At 49.7% G+C, this 18549-nt stretch overlaps 1 protein-coding gene across 2 annotated transcripts in view; it reads left to right on the forward strand.

Annotated features, from left to right (window-relative positions):
* Nucleotides 1-18192, forward strand: part of gli1 (GLI family zinc finger 1) — a 52309-nt gene extending 34117 nt beyond the window's left edge. The window contains exons 2-13 of one of the 2 annotated variants that reach the window (XM_076267991.1): nt 3586-3687; nt 6430-6653; nt 7355-7453; nt 7944-8142; nt 9447-9612; nt 9920-10027; nt 10187-10327; nt 10665-10814; nt 11176-11340; nt 12204-12446; nt 13119-13437; nt 13771-18192. In XM_076267991.1, the coding sequence (XP_076124106.1) occupies nt 3617-3687; nt 6430-6653; nt 7355-7453; nt 7944-8142; nt 9447-9612; nt 9920-10027; nt 10187-10327; nt 10665-10814; nt 11176-11340; nt 12204-12446; nt 13119-13437; nt 13771-16283 (4398 nt within the window). In that variant the 5' untranslated portion in view covers nt 3586-3616 and the 3' untranslated portion in view covers nt 16284-18192. Of the gene's footprint in view, nt 1-3585; nt 3688-3846; nt 3868-6429; nt 6654-7354; nt 7454-7943; nt 8143-9446; nt 9613-9919; nt 10028-10186; nt 10328-10664; nt 10815-11175; nt 11341-12203; nt 12447-13118; nt 13438-13770 lie in introns of those variants that run through there. The other variant, XM_076267992.1, reaches the window with a different exon arrangement.
* Nucleotides 18193-18549: the final 357 nt, after the last annotated feature.

The following is an 18549-nucleotide window of genomic DNA, read 5'->3' on the forward strand; positions in this document are numbered from 1 at the left end:
CACCTGTTATGTGCCGGGGGGGTTTGGACAAGTATTAACACTTGCTCTTATTTATGCAGGGCCATAGATGACGTGCACATGCACTGTCAAACACCCACACACAGGCACACACACACAGAGAGACATTCAGCCACACACAGACACATACATACAACCATACTTACAGTCACACACTCACTAACTCTCACACACAGACACACACACTCACTCATCATACAACTACTGAATTCTCGCCCGCTTTCAGCTTTGCACACCCACTTCTCTCTCCACCCTCAGGGATCTTGGACAGGTGTGTGTGTGTGAGAGAGCGTTTGTGTGTGTGTGCGTGTGTGTGTGTGTGTTTGTGCACGCGCGCTAAGTCTTGACTAACAGAGGGGGACCCCCCTCATGGTATTTATTGAGCCGAACAGCTGGGGCTTCATAAGAGATCTCTATTTAGCGGCTCTGTCTCATTATCGGACATGCTAGCGGATATACACGCTCCCCTACAACCCCCTGCCCCCCCATCCCCCAACACACAAATGGCCACACACACACACACACGCACATGCTCCGATTGACACCAACTCCCACGCACTCCATCTGTAGACTTCAGGAAGAGCACTTGTGTGTGTGTGTGTGTAACATCCCTATCCCTGGCCCTCCAAGGTTGTCTCAGTAATACCGCTTGGTCTTTCCAATGGCCCGGCCATCTCAAGCACTGCATGCATCTGCCACAATCACATCTCCCATCATTAGCTGGCATTGCTATAAACCCTCTCAGTGCTATAAACAATCACATCTCCCATCATTAGCTGGCATTGCTATAGGCCCTCTCAGTGCTATAAAGAATCACATCTCCCATCATTAGCTGGCATTGCTATAGACCCTCTCAGTGCTATAAACAATCACATCTCCCATCATTAGCTGGCATTGCTATAGGCCCTCTCAGTGCTATAAACAATCACATCTCCCATCATTAGCTGGCATTGCCATAGACCCTCTCAGCGCTATAAACAAACATGTGCATTCCTAAGGCATTTCCGGTGGCACAGAAAATAACATTGAGCTTATGGTAACTTCAGGATGAATGAAAACCATCTAACGAAACATTTAGATGTCAGTATGAATAAACACGCAGACTTCACTGACTCATGCTCTATACATAATCATATCACAGTCACACACTTCACATCACAGGGCAGCTATACACTCTCTCTCTCTCTCTCTCTCTCTCACTCTCAAATTCAAAAGGAGCTTTATTAGCATGACTATAACGATGTACAGTATCGCCAAAGCATTTGGGTCAAAAACATGAAAAGGGAAGTGGAGGAAACACACAAACAAAACAGAATAATGATAATTAGAACAATTATGAACTATGGCAATGGAGAGGAGTGTGTGTGTGTGTCTCTGTGTGTGTGTGTGTGTGCGTGTGTGTGTGTGTGTGTGTGGGAATGTTTCCATGTGGCTGTGTCTGTGTGTGTGTATGAGTGTATGTTCACATAAATGTCACCTCAGCAGGTCCTTTCTTTATGGCAGGAATATCCACATTGAGCGGCAAGGAGGAGGCATTTCTCTTTCTCTCCAGTGAGGAATGAAAGCCTCTCCTCATCGCTCGCTTGCAAAAATTCAGGGAGGACATTTTTTAAACCTTTTAAAATAAGTTCTCCTAATGTCTTCATATTTTGTGTACTGTGTCAGGAAGTGCATCTCTGCTACTTTCTACTGTGTTTAAGTCACAGTGGTGGCACAGTCTGTTGTCTTTCGGCAGCCATGTTTGTCTGTGCCTTTCCACCTCTATGGCCAGGCTGTGTTCGCTGGGTCTGTACTTTGTCAGTGTGGTTCTCAGGTTTTTGTCTTGAATGTGCCAGATAGGGTGCTAGCTTATACTGTATGCTCTGTTAAGGCCAAATAGAATTGCATTTTACTTTGATTTTTTTCAGTGGATTATGTATTATTTCCTTAATAGTTTTTCTAATTTGGTTTATTCTAATTTCGGTTGGTTTGAGGTTTAGGATGCTGCGGTGTCAGAAGAGTGTTAGTGTGTGTGTGGAGTGTACTGATGAGCTCACTCTCTCTCTCCCTCTCTCTCTCTCTCTCTCTCTCTCCCTCTCTCTCTCTCTCCCGGTGAAAGAACCAGGTTTTGACCAGGCCCAGAAATGAGTAGCACATACTCCATTAGCCTGCGCTAACCCCTCCATCACCTGCTAATTACAGTCTGGGAAGGCAGATGAGCGGGGTCCCAGACTAATCAGTGCTTCTAATCAGTGAGCTGGCCACTCAGATGCCCACCAATCCCCAGTGCAGCCCTCAACCGAGCTCTGGTCTAACATATCCCTCTCCTTACCAGACAGCCTGCGGTCTGCTCACCGTTGACACGTCCGCCACGAGCACATGGAAATAAGAGTGCTATAAGTGATGTTTGCACGCTCTTTATCTTTCTGTAATATGCTATCCCATTTCCTCTTGTTAACATACGCGAGAGTTGCTCATCCTTCAGTGATGTGGTTTTCTGTAATGAGCAGGTGTTTTTGTGGCTTTTTAAAGGGTAAATTGCACACTCTCTCTCTCTCTGTGTGTGTGTGTGTGTGTGTGTGTGTGTGTGTGTGTGTGTGTGTGTGTGTGTGTGTGTGTGTGTGTGCATGTGAGTGTGTGTGTGTGTGTGTGTGTGTGTGTGTGTGTGTGTGTGTGTGTGTGTGTGTGTGTGTGTGTGCATGTGAGTGTGTGTGTGTGTGTGTGTGTGTGTGTGTGCATGTGAGTGTGTGTGTGTGTGTGTGTGTGTGTGTGTGTGTGTGTGTGTGTGTGTGTGTGTGTGTGCATGTGAGTGTGTGTGTGTGTGTGTGTGTGTGTGTGTGTGTGTGTGTGTGTGCATGTGAGTGTGTGTGTGTGTGTGTGTGTGTGACCACAGGCCTCACGGGTTTGATCCCCACTGTTACCTTAGCTGGTTTGTCCTCATTTGTAGCCTTGTGGTGCCCCTGGGACCAGTTGGCTGCCTCCTTGCAGTGTTCTAGAATATGCAACACACTCTGTCTTCTTCATGCCTCATTTGTCTGAGAAAGTGTATTACTGTGCTTTGAAGACGTGAGCAAATCCCATTGTTCTTGTCCACAATGCCTTGTCAAACTCACCCAGACTGCACTGGGGGAGAGCTGGGATCACATGGCGTCTGTTGGAATCAGCTGAGGGGCTCTCGGGGAGCATGCAATGCCATAGTTGACATGTTTGTCTGATTATCCCTCTCCCTCTCTCTCTCTCTCTCTCTCTCTCTCTCTCTAAGCTGTGCTCAGAGTTGTGATGAGGTCATTCAGGTGTATTGTGGCCAAAAAGGGACTGGCCTTTGTCAACATTTCGCTTGTTTGGGTGGATTGCCCTCGCATTAATAACAACAATACCAAATCTAAATGATACAGAACAGAACCATCTAAATAACATCACTGTACCCACACTGTTGTTTGTATAAGCCTGCCCAAATGGACACAGCGAGCAGTAGTAAGCCTGCCTAATGGATCACCTGATTCTGACTGTTTGGGTGTGTGTGTGTGTGTGTGTGTGTGTGTGTGTGTGTGTGTGTGTGTGTGTTTTCTTCTTTCTTTCGATTTGCAGGGCCTGAGGGTGCAGCAGCAGCGGAGTCCCAATGCCAGTTGACATGCAGCCACATCAGGGGCTGTATCACTATGAGTCTGCTCCTAGCCAGCCTTCACGCGGGTACGTTCCCCTCACACAGTCTGCTCCTAGCCAGCCTTCACGCGGGTACGTTCCCCTCACACAGTCTGCTCCTAGCCAGCCTTCACGCGGGTACGTTCCCCTCACACAGTCTGCTCCTAGCCAGCCTTCACGCGGGTACGTTCCCCTCACACAGTCTGCTCCTAGCCAGCCTTCACGCGGGTACGTTCCCCTCACACAGCCCTCACGCGGGTACGTTCCCCTCACACAGCCCTCACGCGGGTATGTTCCCCTCACACAGCCCTCACGCGGGTATGTTCCCCTCACACAGTCTGCTCCTAGCCAGCCCTCACGCGGCTACGTCACCTCACACAGCCCTCACGCGGCTACGTTCCCTTCACACCAGGCAGGCCTCCCATCTGCCACCTCATGTGTCGTGTGCAGAGCCCACCTAGTGTGCTGCTGCCGCTTGACAAATGATCAGCGGCCTGAACACAGCAGTGCTAAACAACTGTGTTTGATAGCTTATGACTCTTACTCACACTGGTAAATCATGTCTGTCCACATCCAACAAATAACAAGTGGAAGAAAGAAAGAAAAAACAATGAAAAGCTTCATGTCTTTTGTCTCCTTCGACTGTGGCTGATAAAACTCAGAGTATTTCAAACAAAGAGGCCCTGTGATAATAGAGTGGCCTCCGTGGTGGAGGAACAGAAACGCAGGGGAGAGGTGAAGATGGCTACCGTAGACAGGACGTGTTTCAGACTACACCACCATGCAAAAGAGAGACAGAGACAGAGGGTGGGGGGGCATTGAGAGATAGGACCCATAGCCAACCATCTCCAAGAGAGAGAGAGAGAGAGAGAGAGGGATAGAGAGAGAGGGATAGAGAGAGAAAAAGAGGGATAGAGAGAGAGAGAGGGATAGAGAGAGAGGGATAGAGAGTAGAGCAGGTCGGTCGGTGCAATTGTTGTGGAGATAGCAGGGCCTAGGCCCAGGCCTCCTCTGCTCCTCCCCCCTCCGTCTGAATACCACCCAGGTTGAGTGCAGTGTCAGCCCCTCTCTCTCTCCAACAGCTGCTAATTACAGGCAGACCAGGGCCCTGCTACTCTCTGCATGACTGCCCACAACCCACTCAGGTTACGTAGAGACACACACAGAGAAAGAGAGAGAGAGAGGGAGAGAGAGTTAGAGAGTGAGAGAGAGGGAGAGAAAGGTAGAAAGGGTGAACCAGAAGAAAACAAGAGTGAATGAAAAAAGAGAAAGAGAGAAAAGCAAGGCAGAGATAGAGGCAGGGGGCACCAGGCCGGGGGATTAGGCAGAGGAGATTAAACTCGCCATGAAATACACGTCAAAGTGAAAGACTTCGAGAGCTGAAAGAAGGATTTATGAATAACGTCAGCCCCCGAGGAGAGGAGAGATGAGAGCTGACCAGGGCAGAGAGGAAAGGAACTGGACGAGAGAACTGTGGGGAGAACTGTGGGGAGAACTGAGGGGAGAACTAGAACTGTGGGGAGAACTGGGGGGAGAACTGAGGGGAGAACTAGAACTGTGGGGAGAACTGTGGGGAGAACTGAGGGGAGAACTAGAACAGTGAGGAGAACTGTGGGGAGAACTGAGGGGAGAACTAGAACTGTGGGGAGAACTGTGGGGAGAACTGTGGGGAGAACTAGAACTGGGGGGAGAACTAGAACTGTGGGGAGAACTGGGGGGAGAACTAGAACTGTGGGGAGAACTGTGGGGAGAACTGAGGGGAGAACTAGAACAGTGAGGAGAACTGTGGGGAGAACTGGGGGGAGAACTAGAACTGTGGGGAGAACTGGGGGGAGAACTAGAACTGTGGGGAGAACTGTGGGGAGAACTAGAACTGGGGGGAGAACTAGAACTGTGGGGAGAACTAGAACTGTGGGGAGAACTGAGGGGAGAACTGAGGGGAGAACTAGAACTGGGGGGAGAATTAGAACTGTGGGGTGAACTGAGGGGATAATTGGGGGGAGAACTAGAACTGGGGGGAGAACTGGGGGGAGAACTAGAACTGGGGGGAGAACTAGAACTGTGGGGAGAACTGTGTGGAGAACTGAGGGGAGAACTAGAACTGTGGGGAGAACTGGGGGGAGAACTAGAACTGTGGGGAGAACTAGAACTGTGGGGAGAACTGGGGGGAGATGTAGCAGCCTGTTGGAAAGGATTCCACCAGGAACAGACAACATTGGCGTCTCTGAAAGTTCAAGGAACACCGGGGAATTCCCCACCAAGCGCCTCAACTTTTCCCTCCATAGACTCAAAGCTGAGAAAAATTGGGGTTAGGCGCCACCTAGTGGCCAAGAGAGGTTCAGGTAGTAAGGGGTGAATAGGGGGTGAATGGATAGACTGGGCTTTGTTTATGTTCTGATTTAACAACAGTTTACAGTGATATGAGTGTCTAACCACCACAGCCCCTGTAATCAACTTTATAGCCATTTTGATGGTAGCAATGGGGTACTTGTGCTTGTTTCCAAATCACTTATTTGCCAATACAAATCAGATCAGTGTTCTGTGGAAAAGTTTAAATTGTAAAGATATATTTTTAAGAGATTTGTTAAACAAAATGTGCTTTCTTTCATAGCATCTTCAATGATTAGTGTATAAGGAATTATATTATAAATACATTATGTTATAGTTACATTTTATTATAGGGAAATCATTTAAAAAAATGAATTATATAAATTGAAATACCTTATGTGCCTATAGATTGTTAGCACATCATTGTAAGACGTCTCTGTGTTTGTGTTTGTGTTTGTGTAGCCTAGCTCCCTCAGGTAGATCTGCGTATGGTGACGTGGCCCCACTCCGTGCCACCCCCCACAACGGCCAGCCCCCGGACAGCAGGGCCATGTACAACCCCATGACCCCAAACATGACGGCCAACATGACCCCCGGCTCCTGCATGGACTCCTACATGCGCCCCCCTCATGCACCCCCGCCGCACAGCATGCTGGGACACCGTGGGGGCATGTCTGCCGCAGAAGGTGAGACCTGCGCTGGTTAGTTTGCCTGACATGGACAAGTTACTAACCTGATTTTCACCCTAACCTCCTGCCTATGGGGAATAATGTATAGAGCCAAGGTAACTAGAATTGGACTTATTGCAGTCGTTCTCAAAGTGTGGGGAGGGCTCCCACTAGTGGGGAGTAGACACATAACAGGTGAAGTGTGACAAGGAAGATCATACAATCAAAACAAAATAGCTCCACACAAACATAGGAGTCATAAATAGACTTACATATAACATAAGAGTCATAAATAGACTTACATATAACATAGGAGTCATAAATAGACGTACATATAACATAGGAGTCATAAATAGACGTACATATAACATAGGAGTCATAAATAGACGTACATATAACATAGGAGTCATAAATAGACTCACATATAACATGTGAGGCACCAAGACGGGAAATGTGATATGGAACCAAATGCCAAAATAATATTTTAACATGACCATTTTGCTGAGGTCATGGGTGAGGTGAGGCTGGAGAATTGCCCACCTCCAAAGTGGGGTATGATGGAAGAACTTTGAGTACCACTGACTTATTGTACTTATTGGGGGGGGGGGGGGTCAAGTGCATTCTGAACTCTGCAGGTGAATTGTGTAGCATGGTTGACCATTTTGAATGCGTCCTCACTGACCGCTCTGCTCTGCTCTGCTCTGCTCTGTACTCCTCAGGAGTGAGTGGCAGCCCGTACTGCAGTCAGGGGAACCTGATGTCCCACCACAGCTTCTCCCACGGCCAGCCAGGCTCCGAGCTGCTGGGCTCTGCTGACGGTGAGGCCCGGTATTGACACTCCGCTTCGGCTAGCTCAGCACCAGCTCCCTCGGGGGCCTGTTTATGGGATGGAGGATTGGACTCATTATGGGATGGAGGATTGGACTGATTATGGGATGGAGGATTGGACTAATTGCCCTGCTCTGCACTCCTCTGCTCACTCTTTCTTTCTTTCTTTCTCTGTCTTGTTTCTTCTTTTGCATCCCCCACTCTTCTCTCTGACCTCATTTCCATTTCTATTCATGCTCTCTCTCTCTCTCTCTCCCTCCTTCTCTTTCTCTGGGTTATGTGTTTATGCTTCTGCCTTTTTATACATCATGCTCATATTGATTGATTAAAGTTTTGTCACTTTTGTATATTGTAATATCTTCATCAATCATTTTAAAATCTCAAATATTTATCTCCCTCCCTCGCCCTCTCTCTATCTCTCTCTCTCTCCCTCTCTCTCTCTCTCCCTCCCTCTCTCTCTCACTTCCTTCGCTCCGCCAGGCTCTCGATTCTCCACTCCACGCTCCATGCTGAAGTTGAGTAAGAAGCGCGCCCTGTCCATCTCTCCGCTGTCAGACGCCAGCGTAGACCTGCAGACGGTCATCCGCACGTCGCCCAACTCCCTGGTGGCCTTCGTCAACTCACGCTGCGGCCCCAACGGTGCCAGCTCCTACGGGCATCTGTCCGTGGGCGCCATGAGGTCAGCCTCTCACCCATCCCCCACCCATCCCCAGTGCCCACACACACCCCTACCCATCCCCAGTGCCCACACACACCCCTACCCATCCCCAGTGCCCACACACACCCCTACCCATACCCAGTGCCCACACACACCCATACCCATCCCCAGTGCCCACACACACCCCTACCCATCACCTACCCATCCCCAGTGCCCACACACACCCCTACCCATCCCCAGTGCCCACACACACCCCTACCCATCACCTACCCATCCCCAGTGCCCACACACACCTCTACCCATCCCCAGTGCCTGCACACACCCATACCCATCCCCAGTGCCCACACACACCTCTACCCATCCCCAGTGCCCACACACACCTCTACCCATCCCCAGTGCCCACACACACCCCTACCCATCCCCAGTGCCGGCACACACCCCTACCCATACACACCCCTACCCATCCCCAGTGCCCACACACACCCCTACCCATACACACCCCTACCCATCCCCAGTGCCGGCACACACCCCTACCCATACACACCCCTACCCATCCCCAGTGCCCACACACACCTCTACCCATCCCCAGTGCCCACACACACCCCTACCCATCCCCGCACCATCCCCAGTCCCCACACACACCCCTTAAATTGAGCCACCATAATACCCAGATACACCCCAGAAAATGACCACTATCTGTTATCAAAGTAGACATATAAATAGTACATTCAGATAGCGTACATCTCAAAACTTCTACTAGCGGGGGGACAAGGTGCAAGTGGCCTATCGTGCACAGCCCAGCACTGTACCATATGGGGGTCTCAGTGCCCATGGGGACGAATCCGGTCTGGGGTCAATTCCCTCTCCCCCTCACTTCCTGTCCCTCTCCCCCTCACTTCCTGTCCCTCTCCCCCTCACTTCCTGTCCCTCTCCACCATCCAATCGATATCAAGGCAGAAAGGCCCAAAATAATATACCTTATTATATAATATACCTTATACAATATAAACCTTATTATATAATATACCTTATACAATATAAACCTTATTATATAATATACCTTATACAATATAAACCTTATTATATAATATACCTTATACAATATAAACCTTATCATATAATATACCTTATGCCAGCATGCCATGGAACTTGTAGGGTATGAATGTGAATGTGAATATTGAACATTGTTCCTCCCCCCATATTACAGCACTTCAATCATACACTTTTCAACAGACCCTGCAATGGAATGATAACTGCATAACATAACTAACATTAGCATACTTAACATTTTTTAAGTAATTTCAAACATTTATCTCTGCCTGCAGTCCGTCCATGGGTTTCTCCGGTTCTATGAGCTACCAGTCCCGGCCGCAGGGTTCCATGTATGGAGGGAACACTCCCCTAGGCCACCACCAAGGACCCTGCCACGCACCTCCTCCCCGGTTACCACCTCACAACCCCAGGCTCCATGCCCCTCCAAAGCATGGTCATGTAAGACCTCTCTCAGTCTCACTCATCAGTCTGTGGGTGTGTGTGTGTGTGTGTGTGTGTGTGTGTGTGTGTGTGTGTCTGTGTCTGTGTCTGTGTGTGTGTGTGTGTGTGTGTGTGTGTGTGTGTGTGTGTGTGTGTATGTATGTGTGTGTGTGTGTGTGTGTGTGTGTGTGTGTGTGTGTCTGTGAGTGTGTGTGTGTGTGTGTGTGTGTGTGTGTGTGTGTGTGTGTGTGTGTGTCTGTGAGTGTGTGTGTGTGTGTGTGTGTGACATCTGTGCGTGACATGGTCTGTGCTGTGCTCTCCGTAGATGAAGACAGAGCCAGTGCTGGGCAGTGTGATGGACAGCATCAACATGAAGAGTCTGGAGGAGCACTCGGAGGGAGACGTGGCCAGCCCGTCCTCAACAGGGACGCAGGTAAACAACATGTGTGTGTGTGTGTGTCTCCATCAGTGATATTCATGTGTGTGTGTGTGTGTGTGTGTGTGTGTGTGTGTGTGTGTGTCCAGGTATTGTACACTTCACACATTTCTTTAAGTATAATAACCGTATTGTGCTTGTGCTTGTGAAACCCAGGATCCTCTGCGTGGCCTTCTGGAGGGGCATGAGGATCTGGACAAGGATGACGGCAAGCCAGAGCCCGAGGCCATTTACGAGACCAACTGCCACTGGGAGAGCTGCAGCAAGGAGTTCGACACCCAGGAGCAGCTTGTGCATGTAAGAGAGCGGAGCAGGAGAAATAAACAATATACAAGATATTTAATCTGAATAAATCAAATAAAGCAGTATTCTTTTGGATGAAGAGTGTTGTGTGGACGTGTTAAAGATTGGATCTAATAAAAGCAAAGCTTTCAAAAAGCAAAAAAAAGCTTCCAAACAAAGTTGTTTGTCATCGATTACAGGAACCCTTAATGTAACTTGTCTCTCTCCCTCTCTCTCTCCCTCTCTCTCTCTCTCTTTCTCTCCCTTTTTCACTCTCTCTGTCTCTCTCTCTCTCCCTCTCTCTCTCTCTCTCCCTCTCTCTCTCTCTCTGTCTCTCTGGCTACGCTCTCAGCACATAAATAACGAGCACATCCACGGGGAGAAGAAGGAGTTTGTGTGCCACTGGCAGGACTGCTCCCGGGAGCAGCGTCCCTTCAAGGCCCAGTACATGCTGGTGGTGCACATGCGCAGACACACCGGGGAGAAGCCACACAAGTGCACTGTGAGTCCAGCCAGCTCCGTCATAAAAACAACTCCTCAACTCGCTCCTCAAATACTCCACGCACCATAGAGACAGTGCCAGAAACACCATTCTGTCCATGGAATGGAATGATTTTCAATTAATGGAATGAGAACATTGCAGAACAATCAGAACAATCACAATCACAGAACATTCACAACAATCAAGTAATGTAACCAGAACATTTTAGAATGTGATTTTTGGAATGAAAGAGTATCAGAACAATCACAATCACAGAACACTCACAACAATCAAGTAATGTAATCAGAACATTTTAGAATGTGATTCTTGGAAAGAAAGAGTATTCAAATGTTGAAATTCAAATGTGTTTGTCTTTTTTCAGTTTGAAGGTTGCAATAAGGCGTACTCACGCCTAGAGAATCTGAAGACTCACCTCCGCTCACACACTGGGGAAAAGCCCTATGTGTGTGAGCACGAGGGCTGCAATAAGGCCTTCTCCAACGCTTCCGACCGGGCCAAGCACCAAAACCGCACTCACTCAAATGAGGTACAACAGTGCCCCTGCTGGTAGTGAATGACATTGCAGTTGTTCTAATAGGATTTGTTTGCTTTCAGAACTCCCACTCTGAGACAGGATGAAGTATCATTCCTCATGAAGTAGCAGTATCAGTATTACCTCTCTGTTAATTATGAATGAAATATATATATATATATATATATATATATATATATATATTATAATGTATATTTATTTATGTGACATGGTGTAACCATGACATGGTTATTCCGAACTGAACTATCAGAAAGTGACCGTTTACCACCCGTGCCCTATTTTCTCACTTTTACATGTGTCGCTTAATATGAATTTCTATAAAAACCAAGGCGGCGGATTCCTAAAGAAACGCAAGCACCCATCCCATAAGGGTATCTAAATTGTCTCTGTACCAAAAATGACATTGTACAGTGACTCGAAGAGCTGTAAATGAGCTGATTACCTAGTGAGGTAGGGGTCTCGGGAGAATAAAAATGAGTCTGAATGTTATTTTCAACTCACAATACATTTTAATGTCCCTCATTGCACCTTGATGGGTCGAGTGAGTGGGCAGAAATAGGTCACACCCCAGCCCTAGCACGGTAAACAAAATCAGCTATTTTAGGTAATAAATGCTCCTGGTAAGAGCCAAACCAGATTTTGTCCAAATCTACACCTGCATGGCTACTGAAAAATGTAAGGTTCATCAATAAAATATTATTTAAAAGTATTAATAAACAACTTTGTTTTCAAATTTTTAAATGAAAAGAGGCGGAAATTGGTCCTTTTTACGATACTGAGCTAGGAATGACATAAAACTATTTAATGAACTGATTTGGCCTAATTTGACTAAGTTGTTGTCTTATCTCCCTGTACAGAAACCTTATGTATGTAAGATCCCTGGGTGCATCAAACGCTACACAGACCCCAGCTCTCTCCGCAAACACGTCAAAACAGTACATGGCCCAGAGGCACACATTACCAAGAAGCACCGCGGGGACACTGGCCCTCGACCGCCAGGATCCGCGATGACCCCTGGTGGTCAAGGTGGTGAATTGCTCCAGGAGAAGGAGGAAACTCGCAGGGAGGACTGCAAACTCCTGGCCCCAGAGAATGCCCTGGTGAGAGCCCTGTCATTCATTCAAAATAGAACAGTGGATCTGTAACCCGGGTGAAAGTTATATTTTGTTTTCAATCAATGTATGATAACTTGTTAATGATTTAAAGTAATGTGTTTAATCCCTGTGCTTCTGTGAAGTTTTCACAAAAAGCTCTTCTGTGCAATATACTAGCATCCGTAATGAGGAATTTAAGTAGATTTATAAGCATGAATGGTCACATAAAGTATAAACTTTACATAGTCCGCTCACAGTCTGAGATAGTCAGACCTACAGATGCTCAGATTATCAACAAACTATCTGTTGATACTCTGTTGACTACAGTTTATGGGTTAAGGTTAAGGGTTGGATTTGGTTAAGGTGATGTTCAGTCACTGTTCAACAACAATTCTACATACTCAACTTGAACCTTGCCAGATGATCCGCTAAATCTCTGTGGGCAGACTATCCTAGTGAAGTGGCACCACATGACCAGACTATCCAAGTGAAGTGGCACTACATTATCTGTTAAATCTCTGAGGGCAGACTATCCTAGTGAAGTGGCACCACATGACCTGTTCTCTGTGGGCAGACTATCCTAGTGAAGTGGCACCACATGGACAGAGCAGATAGAACCATATGGAGGACTTCCTCTAACACCCCACTTCTGTCTCCCTCTCCATGTGCTCTCTGAAGAAGTCCCAGCCCAGTCCTGGCGGCCAGTCGTCCTGCAGCAGCGAGCGCTCTCCGCTGGGCAGCGCCAACAACAACGACAGTGGCGTGGAGATGAACCTGAACGCGGCGGGCAGCCTGGAGGACCTGACCGCGCTGGAGGACGGAGCAGGGACCACAGGGGCCGGCGAGGTCAGCGGCGGGGCAGGCTCGGGGGGCATGGGGATGTCCGCTCAGGCCCTGAAGAGGCTGGAGAACCTGAAGATCGACAAGCTGAAGCAGATCCGTCGGCCAACACCCCCTGGACGAGGCATGGGCAACAGTAAGCTGCCCACTCTGAATGGTAAGAGGTTTGGATGTTATCCTACCTCACCAGCCATCTATGTCTGTGTCGTATGCTTTGTATATGATTGTCACACCTGGTACTTTTACCTTAATTAGTTAAACAGTAAAAAATGGACCTATAAATAGCAACAGTGAAGAAATAACTGTTTTGACATAATGTCAAAAATGGCAATACTTTGTGTTGCTCTCATACATTCTATACCGCATACATTTCTAGGTCATTTTTTAATCTTCTTAACCACCAATCCTACACATAGCACCTTTAAGACGTGTGCTGATGTACCCTCATGGTAACTGTGCCAGTGCTAATGTCTGCTGTGTCTGTCCTCAGCATCTGGTGGGGACATGATGGGGATGTGTGCCCCGTCTCCAGTTCTGTCTAACCGGCGTGTGATGGAGCTGTCCAATCATGAGGTGGGTGCCGGGGGAGCTGGGGGCATGCCGTGCCCAGCCAACGACCGCCGCGGAAGTGGCACCAGCAGCCTGAGTTCCGCCTACACGGTCAGCCGGCGCTCCTCGCTGGTGTCTCCGTACCTGTCCAGCCGGCGCTCCAGCGAGGTGTCCCAGATGGGGGCGGGCGCGCCGGCCCACTCCCAAGGCATGATGGGTCAGGAGTCGGGGGGCGACCCGCTGTCCCCCGAGATGAACCGCAGGGCTGTGTCGTGCCAGGGGCCGGGAGGTCTGCCGGGCTTGCCCAGCCTCACCCCTGCCCAGCAGTACAACCTGAAGGCCAAGTACGCCGCCGCCACTGGGGGACCTCCACCCACCCCTCTGGCCAACATGGAGCAGCCGGGCACCCCTGGCAGGAGAGTGGGCTTCATGAGCGAGTACCACTGCCAGCCTCTGCCACCGTATCTCCAGCAAGGGGCAGGGCGCAGGCACAGTGCCAACACTGAGTACGGCACGGGGGTGATGTATCCTCACCAGGCGCCGGGCAACGCCACCAGGCGAGCCAGCGACCCGGTCCGCTCGGGCGCGGCCGACGCCCAGGGCCTTCCCAAGGTGCAGCGCTTCAGCAGCCTCAACAACGTGTCCATGATGAGCCGGCGGAACGCCAGCGTCAACCTGATGCACTGCGGCTCCGACGCCAACATCGCCCGGCACATGTACTCGCCGCGGCCGCCCAGCATCACCGAGAACGTCATGATGGAGGCGCTGGCCATGGAGCCGCACGGCGGGGGCAGCGGAGAGCCGCGGGACCACGGCATGATGATGGGCCAGGGCCACATGGGCTACCAGCAGCACCACCACCATCACCACGGCCCCAACAGCCAGCTGTCCCCTGGCGCAGAGAGCATGGGCTGCCCCGACCAGGCGTACCAGTCCGGCCACTACGGAGGCCAGATGGGGCAGCTGGACATGTCCAACAGTTTGCTGCAGCAAGCAGAGTATGGCATGAGCACCTGCCAGCTCAGCCCCTCGGGGCCCAGTTACCCCAGCCTGGGGCAGGGGAGCGGCGGAGAGGGCATGGGCGGGCCGTGGGGCGGCGATGGCACCCAGGTGCAGACAGGGATGCAGTTCCAGGATCAGGGCATGCAGGGCTCGCACTACCCTCAGCAGGCCGTGTACGGCGGCGCGGCCGGCTGCCACCAGAAGGTCACCATCAAGCCCGAGCAGCAGTTCCACCCGTCCATGTCCACCCACAGCGCCTGCCAGAACGCCAAGCCCTTGCTCGCCCAGCGGCAGCTCTCCCAGCCGGGCGCCATGCCCCTCTCCCCCCAGGCCTATGCTCAGCAGCACCCGGCCGCCCAGGGCGTGATGGCCAGACCCTCCGCCGTCAGCTGTGACTTCCAGGGCCCGATGGAGACCCAGCAGCAGCAGCAGCAGCAGGGATCCTTCCCCGCCAGAGGGGCGGTGAGCCTGGGGTGCGCGGGCTCCTCTCTGGCCGAGGGCCGGAGGTCCCAGACGCCCATGCTGCAGGTGAAGGAGATGATGGTGCGCAACTATGTGCAGTCGCAGCAGGCGCTCATGTGGGAGCAGCAGATGGAGCAGCAGCAGAAGGCAGCCGGCGTCGGTGTCGCCGACAGCATGGACGTGAGTGGACAGCAGAGCTCCATGATGCAGCAGCAGCAGCAGCAGCAGGGTCACAACATGTACCCTGCCGCTAATTACCCAGCGTACCCCAACCAGAACCTCATGAGCCCCCCCGCCGGCGGCCCCAGCTCCGTGCCCCCCAAGGAGCAGATGGTGGGCCTGGCGGGCTCCTGCTACGGCCAGGACATCGTGCCCAGGCCACCGCAGAGTCGGAAGCCCCTGAGCCGCCAGAACAGCCTCTCCCAGCAGAGCGGGGTGTACCTGGGCAGCCCGCCTCACCTCAGCCCCACGGCCCATGCCGCGGCCAGCCCTCGGAGAGCGGTCCGACTCCCGCCGGTCCAGACCCAGCAGCAGCCGCAGCAGCTTCCTGACAACTTCCCCGGCCACAACAACAACAACAACGGCCCCATGTACTACTCCGGCCAGATACACATGCACCACGACATGGAGAAGCCGCTGTCCCACCCCAGCACCCAGTCCGGCTCCTGCCTCAACCAGATGGGGGCCGTGGTGGACCCAGGGTCCAAACCTCTGGGCTACGCCGAGACAGGGCCCATCTCCAACACGCTGGAAAACCTCGACCTGGAGAACGCCCAGATTGACTTTGCCTCCATCATCGACGACCAGGACCCTTCGTCCTACAGCCCCATCAACCCTCCGCTGTCCTCGTCGCAGGCCTCGTCCCGTCTGACCACTCCTCAGACCTCGATCCCGCAGCCTTCTGGCCTGTCCAACATGGCCGTGGGCGACATGACGACCATGCTGACTTCCCTCGCCGGGGAAAACAAATACCTGAACACACTATCGTAGAGAGAAAGAGAGAGAAAGAGAGAGAGAGAGGAAGAGAGGCAGAGAAAGAGAGAGACAGAGACTTGCTGTCCCTTTGCACTCCCACACACTTGTGCTTGGCCCCTGCGTGAACTCACAGACTCAAGGACTGACTACAGTCAGTGGCCTTCAGACGAAACCAAAGGTGCCTATCTATCTGTCTGTCTGTCTGTCTCGCTCCCCGAGAAGAAGACAGCACTGCTTGCGCTCTCCAGGAAGATGACCTTCTGTTTGTTTCCTCTGTTTTTGTTTGTTTGTTTGTTTTGTTTTGTTTTTGTTCTGTTTTGTTTGAAAGTGAATTCCAGAACTTTTTTTTTTTCCATCGGGTGTCACCCTAAACCTGGGGCATTCCAGAGACAGATAGCAGGAAAAGCAACAGTGATGCTGACAACAATGTGAGCAGTGTAAATAGCCTAAACATTTATATATGCATTTTATATGACGATGTTGATTGAGAACAAGTCAACAGCTTCAGCTAATGCCCCTCCGAGCGTGGAGGCAAACCTTGAAAGAGTGTAAACTCTATCTTAGGAGTGTCTTTATTGACTGAAAACTGTACAATCCCAGGGAAATATTTTGCGGAACAGTCACAAATAGCAGTATTGTAGAACATGATGATATCATCACAGTATTCAAATAAAAATACACAGGCCAGCAACACTCTCCACATAATGACTGAGAAATGTGTGAGAGAGCCTTTAGACTCAGACACAAACACCAGATGCATATGCATAATGACTTGCCATAATGTGTCTTCGCTTTATTCTAGTTACTAACTTGTGGTTCCGTTTAGGTCATTGGAGGTATTGACAGAATGGGCGGATCGGTAAAACAAAGACGTGGATGTAGAGGAGGACAGAATGTGCCTAGTCCTTGATCCACCCTCTGAGCAAGTGAGCGCAGTATTTCAGGCTAAAACGATCTGCTCAGCAGACCGTCCAGCCTACGGGCATTTTTTTTTTTTTTTTTTTTTTGCTGAGAGGTCTTTTCTTAATATGAAACAGAAACGCTTATTTCGCAGGCATAGTCATTCAGTTTCTTTTATTACAAAAAAGTCACATTATGGTACTATTGTTAAGCCGCTGTAGATTTCTGCCAAGCTCAGTCAGGCGGTCCGGTCTCCTGACGAGACTCTCGCGCACCAGCAAAGCTCACGTCATGCTATTGCACTGATCGCAGCACTGAGTGACCAGAACTTAGCTTTTGACATCTGAAACATACACATAGGTGTGTCGCCGCTACACTGTAAGAGTTCCCCATTCTGACAATGCTGGTGTTCACGTGTGTTTTTGGGGGGTAAACAGGTTTAAATCTGTTCAGGAGATGGAGTTCTAAGTGGCTGTGTTCGCGCTTTGTTAGTAAATCCAGCCCAGTTCAGTACTGTGGAGGGCCCTGTCATCTGACCTGGCAAAGGGGCATACTAAGAACACTGAGCAGTCTCTCCCTCTCACTGTGTATGGCATACCAAAGATATTTTAGAGTGGATTATATTTGAACAAAACTGTGTGCAACGACGTCTGCCTCGAAAAGAGTCGTCTCAGACACAGCAATAAATATTGTGATCATGGGTTGATAGTGCTGTCACATAGAATGTAATGTTTTGTGTACAGGCAAAATAACATTTCCTTTTTGTTTGTCAACAACAATAACAAGTACCCTTATGGATTTGCATTTGTCTGTGTGTGTTTTTTGTATCTGTCACAGTATGATCCGTTTTTGCTGGCAAAAGAACATTAATTTAGTAACAAAAGATATAATAGTAGCATTTACTACGCCTATACAGGAAAGCCAAGTGATATATTTTTGCGTACCATTTTCTACATTTTTATACAAACGTACTATATTTTACCAATTTATAAATAAACATGTTCAGCCTGTGATGGATTCTAAATGGCTTATGTGTTTGCTTTTTATAACTACTTGGGGTCCTTGTTTCATCTTACCTTGCAGCAATGGTAATCATACTGCAGTACCTCTGTGAGGTCACTAGGGGTCATCATCACTCATCTAATGCTGAAGAATGGGCTTATGGTTTTGTCATCTTGCTCATCATGAGATCTTGGACCAAGGAGTGGGACATCTGAAAGTCATGATGTGGGTTTTATCAGCATGTCTGTGTGTAGAATTTACCGGACTTTAAGCTTATCTTCAGATCCCAGGAGACATATTTGACATACTGCTGATGATTAATCTGCTTTTCCCTGTGACACCCACAGTGGGCTTTCTTGTCTTTGATGCATAGAGATCC

Source organism: Alosa pseudoharengus, unplaced genomic scaffold (genome assembly GCF_046254945.1).
Source record: "Alosa pseudoharengus isolate Yale_2024_CS ecotype anadromous, Long Island Sound unplaced genomic scaffold, YU_APseudo_1.1 YU_APseudo_1.1_scf_5, whole genome shotgun sequence".
In the NCBI taxonomy this organism is placed as follows: Eukaryota; Metazoa; Chordata; class Actinopteri; order Clupeiformes; family Clupeidae; genus Alosa; species Alosa pseudoharengus.